This window comes from Sipha flava, unplaced genomic scaffold (assembly GCF_003268045.1).
Source record: "Sipha flava isolate LNK unplaced genomic scaffold, YSA_version1 231_pilon_pilon, whole genome shotgun sequence".
In the NCBI taxonomy this organism is placed as follows: Eukaryota; Metazoa; Arthropoda; class Insecta; order Hemiptera; family Aphididae; genus Sipha; species Sipha flava.
This window is the reverse complement of record NW_020272868.1, coordinates 249,800-268,898: the sequence shown is the minus strand read 5'-3', so window position 1 is coordinate 268,898 and position 19,099 is coordinate 249,800. Positions and strand designations below refer to the sequence as shown.

Sequence of the window (19,099 nt, the reverse complement as noted above, 5' to 3'; positions counted from 1 at the left end):
TTTATCTGTTATTTTATTTTAATTTTTTTTTATACAACCGCATTTATTATTTAGATAAAATTTAAATTCAAATTATTAAATAAAAACAAAACATTTATTGTATAATATGAGTCTTGCGATTATATAATAATATATAATTATTAATTTTATTATTTAAATTATGATTCCTTATTTATTGAACTATAGATAATATTATAAGGTCAAAAATATTCAAAACGAAAATATAAATACATAATAATAAAAGCAAATCGAATTCAGTTCCTTTATATTCTAGTGCTATTGGGGGTTTCAAAGGAAAAATGCATCTACTAGCTGATGAATAAAAATAAAATAATATGCGGTTTGGATATCATTTTTCAGCTAAAAATACAAATGTATAACTCGCTAAAAATACTATTACAATATTTCGACCTAGATTTCAATAATTTTTGTTTTTATTATAAATCCGTATGCGTTGTGAATACAAATAAAAAAAAATAATTATGTGATAAGCAAACGAGTAAAGGAATAAAAAATAAAATGTATCCACGTATGAATACCTTTGTTTACCTGCAAATTGATTTGAGAATAAAAATCATTACTTAATTTAGAAAATTGCTCATCAAAATATGGACAAGAACATTATATGACGCTAATCTACAAATATAACTTTAACTGAAGCCGTTATGATATAATTATGAAATTTTTTTTTTTTTTTAGAAAAAATGAAAACTATATTAATGGAAATTTAAATATAATAAGAAAGAAAAAGTTTTTTACGTTCAGTATATCTAATATGTCTTTACTTGTCCATGCAAAATGATCTCAAGTTCATTGCACGTTCAATTAAATTAATACATAAAACATTTTACCATAAAACATAATCATATAATTGTCTTTCCCATCATAATAAAATTTAAGTATTAAAGGCGGATGATTAAAACTGTCCTAAATGATTAGCACGAACAAAATGAGACAATATTCAATACGTAACACTACTAACATGCCACAGGTAAAAATATTAATATTTCGTCGTAAATGTTATTTTAATTTTTTTCACAAAAAAAAGGCGATTTAATCAAAAATATTGCTGAAACGTTGAAAAAATAAACTAAAAATCTTATAAACTTTAATTATTTAAAATAAGTGTGATAGGCACCAACTGTGATAGTTCCGTGAACAAATCATAAAATCATTTATTTGAGATAAATGTGTTAATTTCAGATTGTTTCCGAATACATCACAAATTATTATTTGGAATGAAATTATTCCGTCACGCTTCAGAACGTATTACTATAGCTAGAAACGAGAATAATGCGTAATCATAAATGGAAATTTTGGAATGGCTGTTTTGAGAACAGATCATGTTTAGCTATCATATAATAACTGTGCGTTTCGAACGTGCCACAAATAATATTCAATAAAACATTTATCATTCATCATGATATTTATATTCATGTAAGTATATTTGCTCAAGTTAGACAATCTATTTCGTGGTTTTTTTTCTTTTTTTAACTTGCCTTTGTTCGCAAATTACAGCAAAATTTTGTGGTTAATACTTAGAAAAAATCATGACATGGTTAAATTAATTTGGCACAAATTTCCTAAGTTTTAGTCAAATACTAATTTCGATTCGTTCGATCCAGTTACGACAATGTTAATAAAGTATAATCTTATAGAGTGATAAAAGCGGGATCTACCCAAAAAATTTTCATTCTTTAAACTTTGTGATTGCTAACTGTTTCGCCACTAGAAAAAATGCTACTGACTTTAACCAGGTAAGAGAAAAACGATTATATCCTATGATTAAAAATAATAATAATAATAATAATAATAGAAAGCCACTCACAGACATTTTTGATTAAAATTACTAAAACAGGCATTAAAAGTGTAGCGCACTTAGTATATATATGAAATCTCTAAGAATAGGTAAAACTTAAACTAAAATTTAGTATAGTGCAAAAAAATTAGCGTTCTTCATAACTCGATTGTATTTATTCAAAACAACATTTTACTTATCCATTTGATAAACTACTATTATAAAATCATAACTAATTTAAAGAATTATACACATTATTCCATATAAAACTGTAAAACTGTTAAACTTACTATTGTGAAACTATTATAAATTGTAGGTTTATTTGAAAATATTAAATTTAAATACTATAATTGTATTTAATTGCTTATACATTACGACGTTGTCAATGATTTTATAAAATATATTTTTGGAAGAATTGCAAATAAATTCTAAACTCTGTGACTTACCTGAAACAATAATAAATTTAAACATTATTTATATTGAATGAAATAAAAATACAAATTAAATAATAATATCATAACTGCTAAAGCTTTGGTTATTGAAAAGATATAATATAAAAAATACTGTTACAATATATAATATAGATAATATGATTTGATAAAATGATGATATAAAATATGATTAAAAAACATTACAAAAACGTATAGATATTTATTTATCGTTGAATATTATTCAAGAACCACTTGAAATGACGAATTTAATTTTTTCCATATGCCCCGTAGTCAAGAGGGTAATAAAAATTGAATCAAAAATAAAGATTACTGATCAAAATGTAATATATACTTTAAATCAACTCTCCTTCTCTACTTCTATCAAAACTTGTTCAAAATGATGATCCTATACGAGTACAAGCCACTAATTGTGTTGGGGGTAGACAGGGTTTGTTATTTTTATTTACCTAGTGACCGTCATTTGGAGACTAAGAAAATTGAACACACCAAAGCTATTTTTACAGATAATAACAATGTCATAAATGAACTTCCTCTTCGTACGTAGGGTATAATATAAAACCTAGCTGGATTATATTGATCTTTAAAATTTCAATTACACAGATTCTTGTAGGAATGAAACAAATAACATTGAGTTCGAAAACTATAAAAATACCAATTGATTTCACCAACTTATTGATATACACATAAATGGTATCAAATACATTTACATGATTATTATATACATTGTTACATTAATATCAAAAAGACATCAAGAGATATTTACATCTGTTATGAAAATTAATGACGATAACACTAAGCCTACACGATTTTCATGTGTTCGAATTCCTAATCATAAATTATAAATTTCAATTCTTTAATAACATGTATCCGTGAAAGTGTTTGCCTAAAATCATTCTATAATTCGTTTTAAGTTTAATTAAACAGAAAAATCTGCCCTAAACAAAATAAAAACATTTAAAACGAGTTTCTGGCTCATCAAGTATATGTAACCAGTGGCGTATATAGGGGGGGGTTGGGGGGGGCACCCCCCCCCCCCCCCGAAATTTATAGTTAGTACGACCCACGTGTGCATTTCTTTAATCTATGTATTAATTAAAACTAAACTGTCTAGTATGGGAAAAAAATGCTCTCTCCTAATTTTTAAGCAAATTATACGCCCAATTCTTACCTACGCTTGCCCGGTATGGGGTAATTGTGCATCCTCGCACATCAAAAAAATGCAAATTGTCCAAAACAAAGTCCTCAGAATAATTGCAAATGATCCGTGGTTTGTCAGAAATCAAAATCTGCTATTGATACTTTGAATAAACTATCCGTTGATTTTTTTCCAAATATATGGTACTTAATGTCAATATTAGTAACTTTACCAGTCTCAACAGCGTCATCAGAAAGATCGTTTTCGATATTGAAAAGATTGAAGTCGTGCTTGAGAAATAGTACAAGCGAAAATCGACTATCAGGATTATCTCATGTCAATTCATCGAAGTATTTCAATAAACACTGAAGAAGTGATAAATAATTTTGCAAATCTACCTCTAAAATTAGACTTTGTCCTGTAATTAAATTTATGTATTCTAATTTTCATAGTTATTAAAAATAAGTTAATTTATAACCTTAATTTAGTATATATTTTTTCATAACCCCCCCCCCCCCGAAATTAATTCCTATATACGCCACTGTATGTAACAATTATTCTAATACATCCATTAATAGGTTCATCAGACATTCATATGACAAAATATATTAATAGTATCAGAAAATATTTTTGAGTGATATTCAAGTAATAACAACCGTCACCATCGTTGTCTATTATTATACATATGTTAATAAGGTAATAGCCATTTTATTATTATACTCATTCTTTGATTTCACTTCGCATTGACATTGAAATAAGTTGATAGATAATAAACAGAAAAACATTTATTTTTTTCTATATATTATATAAAAATTGATAAAATATAATATTTAACACATCAACGATTTTAACAAAATTATAAATCGAATTCTCCCGACAATATTAATAGAACTAATAATATAACTATTAATAGAACATGTGTCACTTATTACTAAGACATCAAAATATTGATTTTAAATTTTCATGACAACATTTGGGCAGAATATATTTATATCGACAGTTTTGATAAAGTTTTTAATCAATTTTCGAGTAAAATACCTAAGTGTCATAGCAGAAATAATTATAGTGCCCAAAATGTAATAAATTAAAGTATCGTAAAAATATTGGGCTCAACTCGAAAAAAAATTTGTACATTATAAAAATGGATTTGGTAATGAAATAAAAAAATACACCTATGTTAAATGTATCTATCAAATGCAATTGAGTTAATCTTCCATAGATAAATTAATATCACGTGTTAAAAAAAATTAAAGTATACACTGCCTCGTATAAAATTAAGCATAACATTCTAATACACAAGAATCAAAAAAAGAAAACCAAAGGAGTGGAATACAAACCAACATACATTTATCATTAAATTTAAACAATATGTTATAACTAACAATATACAATATCATAATATTACAATATATAATAAATTTATAAATTTTTATTTGAAACTAATATATATTATCTGAAAAATCAAGTAAAATAATGATTGTAACGAAATGATTACTTTAATGGGACATCGTAAAGAAATATCTTAAACTATAAGAAAAAAAAAGGAAAGAAAGAATAAACTATAAAAATAAATCATCTAATGTTGTTAAAAATATTATAATTACACTATTAGCGATTTTACACAAAAACCCAGAATATAAATAAACAGAAATAAAATAATATTAAAGTGGTTTATATAATTATATTATTATTCCTACAAAGTTTTCGACAGCAAGCTGGAACGAGTTGTTCTCAATTGTTTCTGAATTACACTATTTAAACACTATGACCGGTACGAAAACAGATTTATAAATTATGTATAACTTGAATTAATTATCAGAAAGATTTTTTGCAATAATAGTAGACAAAATTATCCAGTTCGTATTATTCCCACGTTTAATCACCTGAAAATATTAGAGCCGTCTTGGCTTTAAGGTACGCACGTCTCTACACAACTAATACACAGTAAAAAATTTAAATTTAAATACGTATGGAACAATTATATTTTTCTGTTTGTTGCATGAACAGATCTATAACAGAGTTAAAACAAAACTAATCAAACAAAAATAAATTATTGTCCAGCTGGCTCTCCTGAAACTATTTAGTTTGTGTTAAAAAATAATTTTGAATGAATCCTCACTATTATTTGTTGTTTTGAAATATATACATAGTAAACGGAAAATAAGAGCTATCGAGTTTTAATCACGAATAAAATAATAAGCTTGAATGTAAAATGAATTAAGGAAAAAACAATAGCATAATTTATTTAGTCTAGTATGAAATACAAGTTATATCAATTTTATATTACGATAATTTACGATTCGTAAAAATAGCCAATATGACAATTTTTTATGTGAAAATGAACAAACCGAAAATAATTTATCGTATCAAATAGCATTATGTAAATATTTTAATTGTGTAAGCAATTAACATATATATTATATTAAAAACATTGTGCAAACTTAACATAAATGTTACTACAATTACATTGAAATATTGAAAACCAAATAAGACGTATAATATAAAATATTTAGCTGCCTATATATTTTATAACAGAAAAGACATACACTCAGACACAAAATTTTTAAATTATCCAATGCACTTATGAGGTATCCTTCGAATCCATTAAAATTAAACTATATAACGAAAATAATTATTCAACCAGAATCACAATTATTCTTATTGTTCTAAATAATTAACAAAAAATTACAAACCGAGAATCGATGTTTTATTTGGCTTCCGAGTTCCAGCATAAATTTGAAATATTACTGTTATACTTATACTCAGATTGCCACATTTATCATTTTATTCGTTTATAATTCAATCACAGAAAGACCAACATCCGATTTTAAGATTTCTCAAGACAAACAAAATACCACGGTGAAAAAAATTAAGATGAAGAGATGAAACAAATCTTTATTTATAGTAGAGTGTCATGGAAATAGTTCAGTTATATAGGAAGAACACGTGGATAAATATTATGCATGAAAATAATCACTATCAATGAACAGTGTTTCCATACATTTATTTACTCGTTAATAGTCTGCCAATTTTCAGCTATTAGAGTATTGCGAATAATTACTTCGTTACAATATTGTAATTATAATTTTAAATTTACATAGGAAACTTATACTTATGAAAACATTGATCAACATTAATATATCATACATAATAATAGTGTATAAATAATAATTGCATAAAGATAAAACCCTGGAATAATTAATAAAGATAGTATAAAATTAATATGAATGCATACGCATAAGTGTGGATAGTATTTCACATCATTTTCTCAGTCTCAACTCGTATTTATTATGATTATTATACAAATAAATAAGAATTTTTATGTGTTGGTGCAGGTACATTGAATTTTCAGAAAAATCCCAAACTAGAATTGTTAAAAAAAAGAAGCTATTGGATAAATAAAAAAAAAATAAATTGATTAAAATACATAAATCAAATTTGATGGATACACAAATAGTCAACAATAAAAACGGGCTGAGGGGATAATGAACATATTTTTTAATCTCAAAAGGATATTTACATTTTACATATGAAAATAATTTCCAAAAATCGGAAGGCTAAAAGGTACTAAATTATTAACGGAAAAATCACGTTGATACGCCAGTCTGAATGTACAAACGAACCAAAGTACATCTTCGACAAAGGAAAAAAAACACGGCAGTCTATTGACGTTCCACGAATCGTCATGACTTTGTTGGAAAACAAAAACGAAATAGAACACATCGGTGAGTGTTAAATATAACCAGTTGTATACACAGTGTAATGTATAAAATTAAGTATTCAACATTTCAACAGTATCGTGGTTGAAAAATGTTTCAATACTCGTTCAGTGAGAATTGGACTAGATGGGAGGAAAAAAACCAAAGAATATCATTAGTAGATAAAGCCTTTGAAACATAAATATTAATCATACAACGGTGAGCGTAGAAGGGAGAAATGTCAAAGAAGAAACTCATAAAACAGAATAATGTATACATATAAGATGACAATAAAAGAGCAGAGAAAAAAATCGAAAAAAAACGTGGTAAAATAATAAAGGTCATTAGGTTTCTTTTTTATTGTTTGGTTCTTATACGACTGCATCTATTGTGAAAGGATACACACATATACACACAAACCCTAGCTCCACACTAGTGCACACTCATTCATTACCCGTCTATCCACAACGTGGGAAACGACGACGAGAGATGAGAGACATTTATAGGACTGCTATAATATATAATATGTACACGTTTATTACGAAACGTCGGTTAATTGGCAATGGCAAATGTGATGGATTGTTACACTGCAATGGTGACGACAGTTAAAACGATCCTTGCCCGCTACACAATATCATGGGCCAAAATATGACTACAAATCACAGATTGCTTAATAAATAGAGATCTATATATGATGTGTGAGGACTGTTTCGACTTTTGATCAGTAGGACGTAGAAAAATTGTTAAACTCATTTCGCTTTTTCTGTTCATCTACTCGTTATTGATTTTCGCTCAAATCGTGTGATGTCGCTTGAAATTGCTAAGATTCCTTATCTTCCCTCCCCCTTCCAATGATGATTCGTGTTTATATTATTCACGCGAACAATAGAATACGATGAACTGAATCCTATGTACAAATGTCATGTATATAACAATAATATTTTGCAACTCGTCGTTTGACTTTTATCAACGAAAAACATAACCATGACTGTTTTCCCGACTTTGGTATTATACTTTAATACAGGGTCAAAATTTAAGAACCTGCTATTTACAGTCAACACGAAAATAATTATTACAACTTAGCAACTTAGGTTTACCGCTTATATTTGTTGATAGGTTAATAATACTCTATACCAATTAACACATCTATTAGAAATGCGGAATCTAGTTAGTGCCTAGTACTAGGGTTTTTTTTTTAAAAAGTTCACTATAATTTCGCCTCCATAGTCATCAACATTTTTATACTAAATTACAATCCCTACGACATTTGGTATAAATAGTGACCACTGACCAGTGTAATTGTATACTTTTTTATCCACATTTTTGGAAAAAAATAAATAAAAAATGTTACATATTCATGAGCGTCGCGGGCAATGGAGCATTTGCAACAAATACAATACGAAAAAAAAACAAACAACCAAGTGCAGTAAAACTACAAAAGTATTTTTCCTTTAATTTTATTTGATAAAAAATACGTTATTATATAATCGTTATGTTATGTTATATTATACACCATTGTAACTCCACTCAACCGTACCTCACCCAAAGGTTGTATGTGATATCTTCCGGATCACTAAACATGTGTACAGTTTGACCTAACAAAATATATTATTGTTATGTAAACGACTGTTTTCTATCTTACATTATTGCCATTCGAAAAATTTACGGCGATTTTAATTGGATCGTCCACGTGGTCCTAATTATTGAAACAACGTGATGTTTGTACATATAGAATAATATCCCATTTTTGATAAAAAAAAAAAATAAAATTCACACCCGAATAACTTGTGTTCTCTAACATACATTTAATGAGTTCCAGCATTGCAACATACGTATATATATACACACAAATAAAAGAAAATTAAAAAAAAATTCTCTACAGAAAATGTCACCAAGATATTGTCAGTTGAACACTTATTAAAATATATAACATTTATACAACATCTACAAAGAAAGCCAGTGTATTTTTTTCGTTTGAGCATAAGCCAATAAAAAGCATTTTATATTAATAATGCTACTAGATAAATTAAAACTACGATATACATTCGTATATTTGCTGTATTACTGCCTAAAAAAAGTATGCAGTTTGTATTATATTCCATTATAATAATAGAGTGCATACTACCGGAATTTAATTGGACCAGTAACGCATGGCGTAATTTTACAGTTAATAGATTGCAATTATTTTTACCTTGAAACAATGATTAGTAAAAACTAATACATTTAGAAGACATCCAAGAATTAAATTATTATATTTCATTCATGACGAATACAAAAATAATTGTATTTTAATTGAAATATAACATTGAAGAATTTCAGATGTATGAATATTAACAAAAACAGTACGTGCATTACGCATTCAGTATAAATAAAATTAAAATCATAAAAATAATAATAATAAAAAAAATATGCAACATATTATTTTTTTGTAATTGAATTTCGAATTTAATATATTTATGAAATATTATTCAGAATGTATACATTTTTTTATTATCGTGATACATCGGGGCATCGAATATCTGTCAATACACCTGCGACCTACGCACATATTAAGTTCATGAACAAAATTCTAATGTAATTAACTGAGCCCATCAAAAAACATCAACCAATCAACGGTTAATTGGTTTTGTTAATCTCTGTAAACAAACGTGATGGAGGAGGCGGACTTTTATATACAACCGCGATGTCATAATGGATTTATAATAATAATGGTTAAAAACTGTTCTTTCACTTAGCATGGTAACATACGAGTATATACGTTATAACCAGGGCTTAAAACCGTTCCTAATAAAGTTGGTAATCAGCTCCGATAGAAGCCGAAAATTGTTTAAAACCGGTAACCGGTTATAGTTTAATTTTGATATAATGGTAACCGGTAACCGTTTCTTTGAAGATATTTCAAAAACTATAATAACCGTTAATCGATTAAAAGCCGATGATAAGGTTTTTGAGAATCGGTTACCGGTTAAAACCGGTTTTTAAAAATCATATGTTTCAATTGTTTAATCATATTTTTAAAGCTGTTTATTTAGGCGATTTGTGGGTTGATAATATAACAATTATTATTAAAAAATTAAAAACTTAATATACTTTAATTTGGTCGATTTCAGTCATTTCAATATTTATTTTTTCAAACTGCTTTAAAGTTTAAAACATATTATGATCAAGATAATGATAATCAAAAAACTAAATTGCATAAAAAAATGTTATTGTTATAATTTTCTTATTTATATCGGTAAAAAACCGAAATTAAATATAATCATTTTCTAAGATGACACTAAGATTGATACATTACCACAGAACTTTTTGGTAATATTGTACATAATACAGTACCCCAAAAAATGGATGAGCAGATATTACAACGACAGTATTAAAATATCATAAATACTAAATAGACTAAGCCTATATTCCATCTATTCCTTCTATTTCGTAATAGGAATCAGCACAGCACGACGACGATGTTTATGACGGTATTTATAATGTATAGTTATACCTATATATATATGATGTTCACAACAGATAAGCAAAACTCGATAGCCATTAATTGGGGCTATTTGGGGCTAATTAACTATAAAAAGTATTTAAAAATAGCTGGAAAATTAAATTCATCTATAATAGTATAATATAATCATAATTCAAGTATTAATACCACGAAAAACCGTTAATTATTTTGGTCGGGAATAGGTTTTGGTTATAAAACCGGGATTGAGAATACGAGATAAACGCTTTGATGTTAATATTTAGATATTTACCTTGATTACCGATAACCAATAACCACTTCCAGCATTCCAAAACTAAAGCGGTTATTGGTTTTCGGTTCTCAAATTTACGGTTTTTACCAATTTTCGTTACAAACCGGTTACCGCTTTAAGTTACTCATAGACCGGCCCTGCGAATTAAAATCTAAACCGTGATAGAGGGCGCTGGCAGCGTTATGATAATTGACGCACGATATAAAAATCTGTAATATGTTAAATAAATAAATACGGTAAATGTAGGCATTGTTTTAAAATTTACATGAACACATTGTTATTGTTATTGTATGAACATGTTGTTGTGATTGATAAGAGGATAGTGATTAATGATTATCATAAGCTGCAATGAACACAATTGTGTTACAATAATTATTATTATTGTAACAGGCGTGCATCGATCACTCAGTCACTTACTCGCGCCCTCTAGCACGGCTCACAACGCGTAATGTTAGTAATATAGGCTAGGCCGGTCTATGAGTATAAGGTCTATGGTTATAACCATACAATTTAATTCGTTAATTGTCTCTCGTTATTAGTAATTTAATCAATGAAAAATCACATTATTATTTATTTATAGGTTATTAAATGTCTATATATCTACGTGTAGATTTTTGCCGGTACATTATAAGATAATATCGTTGTTGAATTATTAAATAACTATTACAGTGTACTTGGTATACAATGTATTATGTAAACAATAATAAAGAAATTACATTTATTTCATTTGTTTATCTTGTTGCCAAGGAAAGCTTTAAAGCAATCGAGGTTACTAATCTCCTAAGTGTTTTTTATACTTTAGGGTTCGTTCATTTTTATTTCTAGTATACGTGAGTATGCAGGATAAACTGGTTGGACAAGACGTTTCTTCTCTCAAAACGACCGAATTTTTTAACCGATGACTATGTTTTTAAACAAAGTAATCTTATCCCACTTAGACATGACATCCCAAAACGTATTATTGTATGGATGATCATAAACAAAAATAAATTCATACATTTATCTTTCTGTTAAATAGGCACACTTAAAACTTTATTATATCAAAATATAATTTCATTTTTTAAGTGATAGCTAATATTGTAAATTAATTACTACCTCGTCACTCTATACACAAAGTAATAATGAATAAGTAAAACTTTTATGGGTTAAATTAAAAAAAAATAAAAATATTATTTAATCTGCACAATAGGATTCGCATAAAATTGAATTTTTGTTACATAAAATAATGATCCATTTATTTTTTAACTTTGCATAATAAATCGAATAAATTAATGGACATGTGGTTAGTATAAGAGTGCAATGATCAGCTAACAGTTTTCAGTTCTACGGCCAAACTACTTGCGGAATCATTTATTTCTATACGCATGATTATCTGCGTACTGGTAACATTTAAACAAAATTTCAAGATTATACATCCAGACGTACGTGCACACATATCAGCAATCGATTGATAATCGTGTGGTAAAATATATAATTGATAAAACACCCGATAAAGCGATCGACTGCCTTTTTCGCACACAAAACAAACCAAACACAATTATTTCTAAGGCGAGGTCGGATTGAATTGAATGTCTTAGCTGCGTTTTTATTGAGAAAATGTACAACCACCATCACATGTAATATCGTGTAGTACAGTGAATATGAAAACGATGCTATATATAATGAACACTATTCTCTCAGAAAATAAATAGAGAACGCTCGACGTTTGTATATAAAGACGAATAAAATATAATACTCATTACTTTCTCGACAATAATATATCCGTACAATCTAACTAGATGTTAGACGTAGGTTTTCCGTATCGAGAATAACGGTAGAACTTATTTGGAAGAACTATAGGCAATCATTATTTATATCAATCAAATTAATTGGTCCTAGAAACTGCATGAGATAAGAGATAATCATCCATGGTTTTCTCGTTATAAAGAAACCTAGGAACATATATCAACTCATAGCTACTCCCCAATAAGAAGAAGGACGCGAAAGTATAATGCGTTTAACAAACACGCATTGTCTCGGTGAAACTCTTTGATCTTGTCAGTTAAGTATGTTGTAAAGTATACACAGTGTACTATACACACAATAAAGTTTATAGTGAAGGAACAGTAGCACTCAGGCTCAAACGCAAAAGGCAACCAATGTCGAAGGGATTTTTTTTTTCATATTACTCAAATATCACAGATAAATAAGAAGTAATCTAAACAGTACTTTTTTTTTTGCTTGTAAAATAACTAAAGAATAGATCGTTTGCAGAGGTTCGGGTAATATGTATAGAAGGACTGAATTCTATATAAATTCAGTTAAACTTTAAAAAAACGTGATGGACATAATAAAACTATATCGAACGTCCACGTGAAGAACTACCCATATATGAAATTAATAATTATTTAAAGTACTTTTAATGGTTTGGATAACATTAAGTTTATTCGAATTATATATGTAATAATTCACATTTTAAATAAATAATTATTTTAATATTTTTCAAACGGCGTCCCTATGTGAGATACGCGAAAACTTGACTTAAAGAAATCTTATTACATCGAGTTGCGATGTTACTGGAATTTGTACTAACCGCTTTTAAAAGGCATACATGTACATAGGACATAATATCCAAATTCATAAGTAGGGCTGGGATTTTGACGCAAATGCATATTTTTTCTAATGCCTCAACACGTAAGTCCGTAAGCAGAAAATATATTTCAAATGATACTGATTAATTTAATGTAGTTTTTACTTTGAATTTTTTTTTTTTTGATTTTATGACAAATTTAACTTAAAATGCATTTTAAGAGTAAATTTTGCTGTTTTTTAAGGCATTTTTCAGAATTTATCTATTAAATCTTAAATATAAGTGTATATGATCAAGCGTTTCGGCGTTTGTTCATTCAAAACTTGCACGTTTAGAATGTAATCTACTTAACTGATAAACTAATAAATACGAGCATATCCGCCAAAGAACATATTTGATCAAAAATATAAAACGATTAAAATAGTAGAAAGAAATTTTTCCATATACAAAAGCCCAACAACGATCAAATTTAAACAAAGTTAAATAAAATGTAAATATTAAACAAATTAGTACCTATTTTATTATTATTAAATTAAATAAATATAATTAAATATTTTTAGACTCATAATTTTTATAATATCATTTTTAAACTATAATAAATATATTTTTATAATTTTTTTAAAGCATTTTTGAATTTTTTTAGAATATTTTTTGCTATTTTTTAGAGCATTAAAATCCCAGCTCTATTCATATGTATACTATATTAACGTACTTACGTAATTAGTATTTATTTATTTAGTCAATTTTAAAAACAAATACACTGTGATAGAAATATCACGCACATATAACTAAATATTAAACTTGTTTTAAATTGTATATACGCGATATGGTGGAATTTCTTAACTCCTACGATACCCTGGCTACGATACAAAGGCTATTGCAGATAGAATGTGTACATCATATGCAATTCATAAAAATTACTTAGTATTAGATAATCTTTGTATACAAGGGTATATACTATATGTGGCGGTATGTGTACGAAAACCAACTATTCCGTAATTCGGTAACATATTTATAATGTATGTACCTCTCGTTTATTTCTACGCATATTCTTTTTAGCCTGGAATAGTCAAATACAATATTCATAAATTGTTTATACAATAACGCACTCGATCCATCTATCTCTCTCGCTCTCTCTCTCTCTCTCTCTCTCTCTTTCTCTTTCTCTTGGGCACACATATTTCTCTTCGACCATGCATTTACAGCAACCCGCTATATGAAATTGTACGTGAAATATGATCGCATTAAATATACACGTATTGAATAACTCATTAGTCAATAAAATAATTGAATTCAGTAGTTATATAATGTACGTATTAATACAAAACACTTATTATCGTCAGTAATTACGCTTGAATAATATATGCAACATTAAGACTAAGTCATATTGTATATGAATTAATGTTTGGGTTTTAGTTAATACAAACAAGTCACAGGAGATCACGAAGTAATATCGAATCGTTATTTTTCAATCTCAACTTGTGTGCTGTGAAATGCTGCTTATTTTTAAGGTAACGACGCGAGGTCTCATTGTTCATACGAAAAAAATTTCCCGAAATTGAACACATCACTTACAAATTGCATTCGAATCCAACGCATATAACAAGAACTCGAACGATGAGTATTTTCTTATTATTTCTTATACTATACTCTCCGCATGTTCTTTGCTCGGATCCCGTTCAATTTTAGTTTCTGATAAATAAATTTGATCAATCGACACTCACTCCAGTTGTCAGCGTAGGTAAAGGACTCATAGTTTTCACGTTTGACACGTTTGAGCATTGCCCAAGGGCACCGAACAGAATTGATCAATTGATGTGATGCGCTCCTCGAACGAACGTCATAGTATATATTATAGTAGTATGTATTCTAGAATATTGTAAAGTAATGTAGGCAAACAAAAGATTCACGATTTACTGGATTCCGAGCGTTATCATTATTCATTTTGGAATCACGGAAAACCAAAACCAAACGAGATCTTCGGAAATCGTTAGAAAGATGTTAGAGATAATTCAAAAGTCGACAAAGATTGTTGTCTACGTAACCAGGAATACAAAATATTGTGCCAAGTCGCATAGAACAAATAGGTACACGTTATTTCGTGATCATTGGACACGCGAATGTAATAATCGATCGTGTGATGTTTTATTGCGCGATAGTCATTAATCATTTCAATTCGATCATATTATATTGTAATACATATACGTGCTCGCGCTGATAATTAAATGCGATACCGCGAATCTTAGCCGACGTAATCCTATCCCAACACTTCTGCGCCCAGCTGACGTGTTTCCTGTCTTTAATATTTATACATGTAATGAGTTTATCATACACGTGCGTGTCCGTAAATGACGCGAAATACGTGTGCAACACTTATTAGCTACTACAGAAACTTTAACAGATCGTGCGTGCTTGTGTACGCGTGTGTGTATGGGGGATGGAGATGTACGCACATGATTAATCTGTTAGAGTTGTAATCTGAAAATTGAACATCAACATAATGTTGCGTAGGTTGCACGATGTACAACATAAGCAACGAGGTACAAAATATAAGCAATGAAATTATTAAAAAACGCACGTATGTATGGTGTTCATGTGTACAAACACGCACACTCTAGAGACAACGACAGTCCGTCAAGTTTTGCATTTTTCTTATCGCTGAGGCGTGCCCCGAGGGCGTGGCTTTCTAGGAAATTGCTTTCCGCTCCAATTTTCAGAGGAAATCAACTCTTTCACTCTTTCTGATTACCGAGCACCACACCCTGCTGTACTAATCGGTGTACCTCTTATGTTTTTATACAAATTGTCATCGAATAATCAATCACACAAATTAAAGTTTTGTGTAAATAAGAATATTTCTGTTATTTTATTTAAGTAATATTCGATCATGCTATGTCAAAACCTAATGCATAAATCGAATAAAATACAAATCGAAAGATAATATTCGAACCGTTAAATAATAAAATGTTTATCGGCGACTTTTATTTTAACTAGTTTTCCCCGATCGAGAATTGCATGAACTATATATTTTTGAAACGTTAAGTACCTACTTAATTTAAAAAAAAATACATTCTTTGTCTGATTTATCTGGATGAATTACATTAGATCACTCGAAAATTCATCTAAAATAATTCTGTGTATGCAAAACAAATAATTTGGAAAAAACGGAGAAATGAATATATCAGTGGTTCTCAATCTTTATAGGACCGCGACCCAAATTTTTTTCCAAAAATCTATCACGACCCCATAGTTTTACATTTACAGAATCAATAAAAATAATTTCAAAAAACAAATTTATTCTATTTTATTTCTTATTTACTACTTTATAATAATAATAATATAATACTTTATTATTAATTAGGCGTATGTGATGAATGTGCTTGTTTCTTACAATCTATATAATTAAAAAAAACTTCTCGTGGCCCCCCAATAATTAACTCGCAACCCCCTAGGGGGTCGCGACCCACAGTTTGAGAAACGCTGGAGTATATAATTCAATATAAAACTTCACAATAAATATTTGTAAATTCATTAATTATCCGTTTGATAAGAAAATATTTATGGTTTTATACTAGGGTACTTTCTATATATAAATAAATTTTCAATAACTTCAATAAATTACAAACAAAAAATAAATTATTATAAATAACTATTAACGTACCATTTTTAATCGATTAAATATTTTAAATCATTTCGTTTTTAATATATTAAACTATCGGTACAACCGAATTATTTCTTGGGAGCGAAAAATTACACGACACAAGGTTATATTACAGTAACACAGTGAAAGTTCGACAAAAACAGAATTTTAATACTGAAAAACTTCGAGAGATGTTCAATTTTTGGTAAAAAATTTTGCGATTAGCTTGTAGCGTTCGTTCCGTCTTCCCCTCGTAATTATTAAAAAACCAATTGATTTGACATCTTTACACAAATTTAAATATGCACACTTTGAAAGATATTTGTTGTGGAAAAAAATGTTTACTAAATGATACTATACATATATTTAATGAAAACGATGAACTGATTAAATGAACCGGTTAAAAAAAATGGAAATTCTTATACAGTTAAACCTCGATAAGACGAAATCGCTTGGGACCATGATATTTTTTCGTGTTAACGAAGTTTCCGTTTTGAAAGGGTTAGTTAATTGTATGTAATTTGAAACGGGACCAAAAAAATTTTCCGTTATATCGAGGTTTCCGTCTTACCGAAGTTCTGTCTTATCGAGGTTTTACTGTAATACGAGTACTATTATGATAGCCTAATTATACTATTATTATTTATTATATTATATTATTATATAATAATATCATACATGATTAGCAAAAATGCACCACGAATGTCCATTTAGTGAATTGGTTTTATGTAGAAACGTATACAACATTGAACCTGCATGTATACGCACTACTCCACAATATTCACGAAGTGATCTAAATTCGAATAATATTAATCAATTAAAAACCATGTTATTCCTATACGTAATATTATACATACTATCTCAGACAAGGTAATGCAATATTTTGCACTCCTTTCCCGGGGAAATAGATTGTCACATAATAACTATTTTATCATCCATATTTTATACATAAATCCCGAAATGCAAATAATAACTCGGAACCGTCTAGTACAAGCAAAGGATGGCAAAAACCACGATGGAATCTTAAAAATCCGCACACGCACAGTTAATAAAATGTACACGATAATGAGCGTTTCTTGATGAAACATATTAAGTAAATTACGGAGCTTTTGTTGTACGTCATCAGTTACACTAATACCGCGTATAAAACTAAATTTATTCGAACAAGAATATTATACATATAAATTTTTTCGTTTTAATAATAACCAATAATACGAGTAATTATACTATGAGGTACGTTCAAACAAAATCCAAACAACAACAATATATCATATAATGGCGTGATTTCATAATTAGTGCAACATTGATAATCAAATTTAGCGGTCTATCGGCGGGTTTTTATATATTAAAAAATATCGCGATTTACTTCATAGATTAATCAAGTAGTGCCCAACCCGTGACCCATAGGTCACATATGTGTTCCGTGAAGATTCTATGTAGCCCCTTACAAATTTCTAAAATAAAACTGAATATTAAAATAAAAAGTTAAAAAGCGGCACAAGTCCAATATGCACCTAGATATACTCGTATATTGTATACCAACTATGTGTAACAAAATTATATTATTATATTAATAATAAAACTAATATGGATATTATTCGTACTTTTATATTTGGTGACCCAGTCGAAGATTGCTTACTAATATGGCTCATCGGGAAAAAAAAGTTGGGTATCACTAGGCTAGTCCTCAACCTGAAGATGATCCAAGAAATATACCTACATTTTTATGCTTAATTTTATAAATTACCATAACTGGAAATGAGTAATAGGTACAGTAAATGAAGTTTACAATATTGATAAAAGTTTGTTTTGAGAAAAAAAAAGGTTAATATCTCGTCGACTACTGATCAAATATAATTTTTGCTGTAAATGTCGACCAATAAATTATATTTAGAGCAACCAAGCACTAAAATTCTTAATTTATACACTTGACAAAGAAAAAAAGTTTCACTAATTTTATTTAAAATATTTAATGTAGTAACTAGTCTTAAATAAATATATCAAGATTTTAATTTTTGAAGACCCGTTCAAAATTATTCACGATGCAAAATTAGG

The 19,099-nt window shown here is 28.2% G+C and overlaps 2 protein-coding genes across 3 annotated transcripts in view; one reads left to right on the top strand and one right to left on the bottom strand.

Moving 5' to 3' along the window:
• LOC112683638 (sex-regulated protein janus-A-like) overlaps window positions 1–19,099 on the bottom strand; it is a 249,428-nt gene that overhangs the window by 167,495 nt on the left and 62,834 nt on the right. Inside the window, exon 3 of one of the 2 annotated variants that reach the window (XM_025554754.1) lies at window positions 2,116–2,244. The exons of the other annotated variant lie outside the window; for it this stretch is intronic. Coding sequence (XP_025410539.1) covers window positions 2,117–2,244 — 128 coding nt within the window. The 3' untranslated portion in view covers window position 2,116. Of the gene's footprint in view, window positions 1–2,115; window positions 2,245–19,099 lie in introns of those variants that run through there. 2 annotated transcript variants of the gene reach the window in all.
• LOC112683633 (arrestin homolog) overlaps window positions 1–19,099 on the top strand; it is a 141,664-nt gene that overhangs the window by 64,739 nt on the left and 57,826 nt on the right. The window lies entirely within an intron of this gene.